We start from the raw sequence: 6,844 nt of genomic DNA, 5'->3' as shown, positions 1-6,844 counted from the left end.
CTCTTTGCTATATATATATATATATATACATATTAAATATTGAAGTCGACCGTAGAAGAGACGGCATTATGAGGTGAGCTAGTCAAACTTATAAATTAATGTTCCATCTTTATGAATAAAATAAAAAAAGTTGACCATGGCTGAATTGAGAGCCATAGCATGATAATTGATCCTGCTAACTGTACAATCAATGAAACCTCTATTATCCTTTTAACTTCCCAAAATCCATATCCCGATATCTGTTTAGCAAAGGAATAAATTCGTACAATTTTATGGAAATCACTCAAATAAGCAACAAAACTCGCATGATCAATCTGCTAAAAGAAAAAGTTCTGATCAATGCTAGCTGGGAATACAAAGAAAGAGGAATTATTTTAGAATTTTGGAGAAATAGTATTATTTTAACTTCATGCCTAGCAATATAATAAAGGACTTACATATTTTTCACGAAAAACTGCATTCTTCGTGGGAGATGAGGCTGCCATCTCATAAAGTACTAGCTGCAAAGCAGCATCGGAAATTTTAGCTTACTAGGTCTGCTTCCTAGCTTCTGTCTGCAGCCTTTGGCACCACAATAGCAATTTTGATCTGCTCCAAATTGTACAAACCTGTAAATAAATTCAGGCTTATAGCTTCCTAAGAAAATATCAAGCAACAGCAAATGAGCAATCACAGGGACAATATAAAACTGAAAAGTCTTTGAAGTTCAATGGAGAAACATAGCAAATTCTCAGTTCATCATTGAAAAAGGAAATGATCTATATAGTGGCAGACTTATTCAGTGGAGACAATATAGAACATACTGATAATCATAAGTCAGTTCCTCTCCCTTCTCTATGTCACGAGTTGCAAATATGCCAATTCGTGTTTCACCATCAATTGTCCTACGAAAGAAATTACATAAGGATGCTAACTACCAGAAAAAATTATCAGGGGAAATAAGGTTCATTTGAAACAACCATTTTTGCATCTCGGTATTAGGTTGACAGCTGTGATTTATAAATCTGGATTTATTTCCTTTGTAAGTGGCATCAATAACCATATCACGATTAATCTCACAAAGATAAAAGTTAGTCTCCCCACAGTGCTTCATCTTCCAAAGCCTTTCCTCGCATGTTTTATCATCAATAACTGAGAATGACAGAAGAGGGGTAAAGAAAGAGGTTAAAACATCGTTTAATTTTATCAGAAGGCAATATATTTCTAAGATCATGTTCATATGATAATTTTGCAATCACTCATTCCATAGATACTCATCTATAAAAGGAGGCATCACCTTCCCCAACATATTCAATCACAAAATCTCCTTGTCTCATGTCTTCATCTGTAACTAGCCCCGATCCACATTTCTCAGTCTACAAGTTAAGATTTTGTATCAATATAAATTACATAGAATTGTGCACCTTGTAACTTTAATTGAAATAAAGGGAAGAAAAAAAGTGAAAAAAATTTCGTTATGTTATGCTAGAACTGAAAAGCAGAGCTAAAAGGATTGCCTGAGGTAATCATCAGGAAGCTTTCAAAGTAATACACACACACACACACACACACACACACACACACACACACACACACACACACACACACACACACACACACACACACACACACACACACACACACACATATATATATATATATATACATCTACTAAGAAGAATAAAAGGCAGAGGAGGCTTTCAATACGGAACAGAGAAACAAGGCATTTCTACATATTTAAATTTAATAAACAGGTGATAACCAAAAAATCCATAAGCACAACAGGTTAGTTAGAGTACTAACCAGAACATACATTAAGGGGAATCCCATTGATGATAGAAGAAACTCTGCATGAATAATTTGTATTCAACTCTCGTACAAACAAGTGCACAATTTAATTAACATAATATGATAGAAGTTCATCATTAACATTCACCAAGGTGGCTTTAATATTGACGGACTGGAGGATAACGGAATCAAAACCCACAGATCCTTTCATGCAAACTCATAGTAAAAAATTTTCTAATTATAATTGATATTTCTGAAGGAAATAATATATCAAATACTGGGGAATAATTCCACCAATAAGCCAAAGGTTTGTTCTTTCAAGTGCAAGAAATATGAACTAGGATGGTAGTTTGTGAACCATGGACTTCTCAATATCTGGTAAGAGGAAAATCTCAATGTTATAATCAACTTTTATAATATTTTTTTGGAATATTTACATGCATACCACTCAATTCTTATGTATTTACATATCTAACACCTATGCTTCAATTTTTACATATAATCAACTTCTTAAGATCTGACAAAGGGAGAATCTCAATGTTATAATGAACTTCCATAATATTTTGTCCAATACTTAGAGTCCGTTTGGCGCTGCCTATCAACAGCGATGCATTTTGGCACCACCGAATCGGGTGTTTGGTTACAGCGGTGCAGCAGCATATCTGACGCCGCACCCATAAATGCGGGCAGCAGGTATAACTTTAAACCCATGGCCTATGTTTCCTTCATATTATTGCCCCTCCCTACCCCCACGTATCGGCCCTAACTCCCTCACCTCTCGTCCGAGCTCCTTCACTTCTCTGCCTCTCTAGCGCAGCTTTTCTTGTCTCTTTGCTGTCTCTCTCGACTCTATGCCCTATGACCGTTGCTTCTCTCCCGTCTGTACCATAAGAAGTGATCGCCCCTCTCACGGTATCTTCTATCATTTTTCTTTAAAATTTGAATTAGATTTGGAATGTGCGGTTTTCTTTGGGAAAATTGTGGCTTTGCTCTACTCTGAATACTGATATTCGAGTATCACGAAAATGATATTTTGGATTTTGGTTTTCTCTTCCTTTATTTTTTGTTATTTGTGAACTCTGCTATACTCAAACTATGCTTTGCACTTTCATTCTTCATACTGGGATATCAACATACCTAACATCCGAAGCATTTGTGATTTTGCTCTGCCTTTACTCTGTTCAATTATTCTTTTTCGATGTGAATATTCGTTTGGATTTTATCAAGGATTTTGATATTTGCGAGAGACCGAACTGGAGAGACATGGATTTTATCAAACATTTCAATGTGAATATTGTTTTGAGCTAAAGATGGATTTGTAAAAAAGCAATGTTTTGGGTATTGTGTATGATTTGAATATGTATGGGTGGTTTTATGGTGAATCTTATCTTTACAGTGAGAATTTGAAAAAAAGTACGGGAATTTGAAAAAAAGTACGGGAATTTGAAAAAAAAAATACAGTGAGAATTTTAATATTTGAATATGGATTGGTATTTTATGGTTGTGGTAGTGTTGGTGGTTTTGATGTTGGCGGTGATTTTTTGGTGAAATAGTTGTGGTGGTGTGGTGGTGATATTGGAGTTGATGGTGGTGGTGGTGTTGGTGGTGGTGTGTTGGTGGTGGTGTTGCTTTTTTGGTGACATGGTAGTTGTGGTGTTGATGGTGGTGGTGGTTTTTGGTGAAATGGTGGTGGTTTTTTAGTGAAATGGTGGTGGTGTTGGTGGTGATGTTGGTTGTGGTATTGTTGGTGGTGTTTTTTTTGTGACATGGCGGTGGTGGTGTTGCCGGTGTTGGTGGTGGTGGTGGTGGTGGTGGTGGTGCTTTTTTGGTGATAGAATGGTGGTGGTATTGATAGATTGTTGGTAGCAGTGGTGTTGGTGGTTTTTTTTTAGTGACATGGTGGTGGTGTTGGTGGTGGTTTTTTGGTGAAATGGTAGTGGTAGCCTTGGTGGTGGTTTTGTGGTGATATTTCTTTTCATTTACCTTTTCGAGTTGTGGTATTTTAAATGACGCTGTGTTTTTTTTGGAAAATATTTGTTGCTTGTTTCTTTTCATGCTAGTATCATCATGGTTTGTCTGTCATGTGAAAAAAAAATATCAGACTAATATTTTGTGACTTCTGCCTTAAAGAGGTGAAATTGGGAAATAGGTCAGCAACCTAGTTTAACAAGAAGGGCTGACAAAATATTATAAAGAAGTTCAAGGAAAGAAAAAAAAATGAATAAGATAGGATGCAACTGAAAAACAAGTGAGATCGATTAAAAAGGGATTGAAAATTTTAGAAAAAATTGAAGTGAAGATCTACGGGCTTGGGTTAGGATCGAATAAAACGAACACTTAATGCTTCAAAAGAATGGTGGGCCGAGAGATTAGATATAAGAATTTATGAAACGTCCAGTCCTTTTTATCAATTTTATTTTTTTTTAATTACATCAACATATTAATCACCCATTACTTTGTGACATTGACCCTGGCCTAGAAGAGAAGTTGGATCGTATGTTTGGTGGACTCATGGTCATGGGCGATCATGCATGAGCCTCTAGTGAGAGAGGGTATAACCGAGCATGTGGATGTCGAGCAAACAGCTCTCCAATGACGGCTTCAGCCCGAACCTCAATGAAGTTGAATCCATTAGTCCATCAAAGCGTCCTAGGGTTGAAAAAAAGAAAAAAGATTGTGTAGTTTTCATTCGAAGTCAAATTTCACAATTAGTTGCTTCGTGCACCAATGACCAATAGCACATCACAAGCAATTTCGATTCAACAAATAATGTGAATTTTATAAGCAAATCTAAAAATCACGAGGACATGTCGTTGTATTTGTTCTCTATGAAGTTGTTTGATCTAGAGGGAGTTCTTTATGACGATGACCCTTGACCGCAGAGCCATTTATTTACGTTATTTTCATGACAACCGAGATGCATGAATTTTATTTTATTTGATGGACATTTTATGTTTGATTTCATGGGGAAATAATTTATATCACTTTCAATATGCTTCGATTTTATATCAGATAAATATTATTTGGCTTATACTGAATATTTCTTATAAAGAGGATTTATCAAACAGTTTCCTAATACCAAATACTATTTTTATTTCTAGTTACTTTGCATGTATTTTTTTCTCGTGTGGATGGCCTGCGAGACAACCGTGGGTATAAAATCTAGTGTAAGTTTTTATTGCATGTTTTACTTTTTGGCTTGGAAGTCTATGAAAAGATATTCTACCTTATGGGTTCTTCTAGATGACTTATATGTTATCCGTTCTTGATACGTATAAAATCACTATGAAGACAACCAAGTACCTCTCCTTTTTCAATCGTATGAATGTTGGTGTTCTTCTGGATGGCCTTTGAGGTGGTGTGTATATGTGGCACATACGAGCTCAGTATTACGTGGTTTAAAGATAACCAAAACCCTTTTTCTTTAAGATCTACAGTCTTCTTGTAGAGACAGATAATTCGTTGTTTTATACTTTGTCCTCTGAAACCTCATATTTTTATAAAAATTTAATTAAAAATTTCTATTATTCTTCATTATTAATGTTGCATCTAAGGGACTGTTGTGCTTTATGGTTTAAATTCTTCAAAAAAATGAGTTTAACGACCTTCAGAACCTCTAACCATTGTAATGTTATTGTGGACTGTAAAGTTTTTTGCTTACTTCGAAATAGATGCAAAGTTACTGGAGAAAATTTTACAAGTGTCTAAAGAATAGAACAGAGAACTGTGACTTTTTTAAGTAAGCAGATGATAATAACAATATTATGATGATAAAAACTATTTCGTTGGAGAGATTATCTCGTGACATTAATTGGCTAGATTTTAAAAACAATATTATGATAATATTGATTGTTATTTTAATAATATTATTTTTTATTTTGATTTTTGTGTTACTCAATGTTTAATAAAGTCTTAATTTTTATTTTGTGACATTCAAACTGGTCTGTTTTCAAGTATAAAATGTACAAACAGGACTAATTCTGTTATAAATAACACTAAACTATAAGGGAAAAATTGTCATTTGTTCATAAACAATTGCAGTATAGTTGCCACAAAACTGCACATAGCAAAAAAACACCCAGTTTCCCCGCAATACGTATGGCACAGCAACTTCTTGGCACAGTTGTTGTGTCGCATCTTTATAATAAACTACAACTACCCCAAACAAACTCTTATAAGCATACCACTCAATTCTTATGTATTGACATATCTAAAACCTAAACATCCTTTTTTACATATATGTCACTTTACATATGCATAAAAATGTGTATTTCACTTTTAAAAAGTTAAAATAGTGACATTTTTTATTTGAGTCTGTGACATTTTTTTATGTTATGCATCAAAAATATGTCAACATATCTTAAAGAAATCTTAAAGAAATCCAATGGTCCAGAAAGAAAGAGTACAACAAAGGTCAGATCACTGTCAGAAGATCGTGAGTCCCACTCGACCAACCGACCGAAGCCGACCAGACCACGAGACAGATGAGAATACGACTGGATGATCCAAGCAAGGGTCATTCAACAAAAAATGAGACAAAAGTGCATTTGAGTCAACCGCTATAAAAAAGATGACCCGGTACAATAGCCTACCCTCCAATAGAGCCCATTCCAAGGAAGGTCCAATTTTATAGTATCTTCAACCACCCCCCAAGATAATTTAATTAAAATAGCAAATTTGTAAAACAATAAAGTAGTCATGCTTAAATTATTTTAAATTATTTTATGTATTGTACTAGATATATTAGATTTAAATATAATATGATATAATATGTATTAATAATATAATATAATATAATATATTTTTTTATAAAACCTATTTGAGGTGCCAGCTCCAACATCTCGAGCCTTTAGGCCTCGAGACACATTATACAATAAAAGACGTAAGCCTAACTGTTGATAGTGAGGTTTAAATCTTAATGAACTTTTTGTACATCTCAATTTGATTGAGATACGCCTCGAAGCATGTACTCCAAATGTATTTTAAACAAGGATACACCCGCACACACGTGCATGCATATTACATATATGTATGTGGATGTGTATATGCACAAATATATATATATATATATATATAT

The 6,844-nt window shown here is 34.4% G+C and overlaps 1 protein-coding gene across 1 annotated transcript in view; it reads right to left on the bottom strand.

Moving 5' to 3' along the window:
- Positions 1-6,844, bottom strand: part of LOC110034120 (histone-lysine N-methyltransferase ASHH3-like) — a 25,054-nt gene that overhangs the window by 9,403 nt on the left and 8,807 nt on the right. The window contains 5 exon segments of the mRNA XM_020738400.1: positions 438-520; positions 523-608; positions 804-884; positions 960-1,131; positions 1,277-1,355. Of these exon segments, the coding sequence (XP_020594059.1) occupies positions 438-520; positions 523-608; positions 804-884; positions 960-1,131; positions 1,277-1,355 (501 nt within the window).

Source organism: Phalaenopsis equestris, unplaced genomic scaffold, assembly GCF_001263595.1.
Source record: "Phalaenopsis equestris unplaced genomic scaffold, ASM126359v1 Scaffold001349, whole genome shotgun sequence".
Lineage (NCBI taxonomy): Eukaryota > Viridiplantae > Streptophyta > Magnoliopsida > Asparagales > Orchidaceae > Phalaenopsis > Phalaenopsis equestris.
This window is presented reverse-complemented; position numbering and strand designations above follow the sequence as displayed.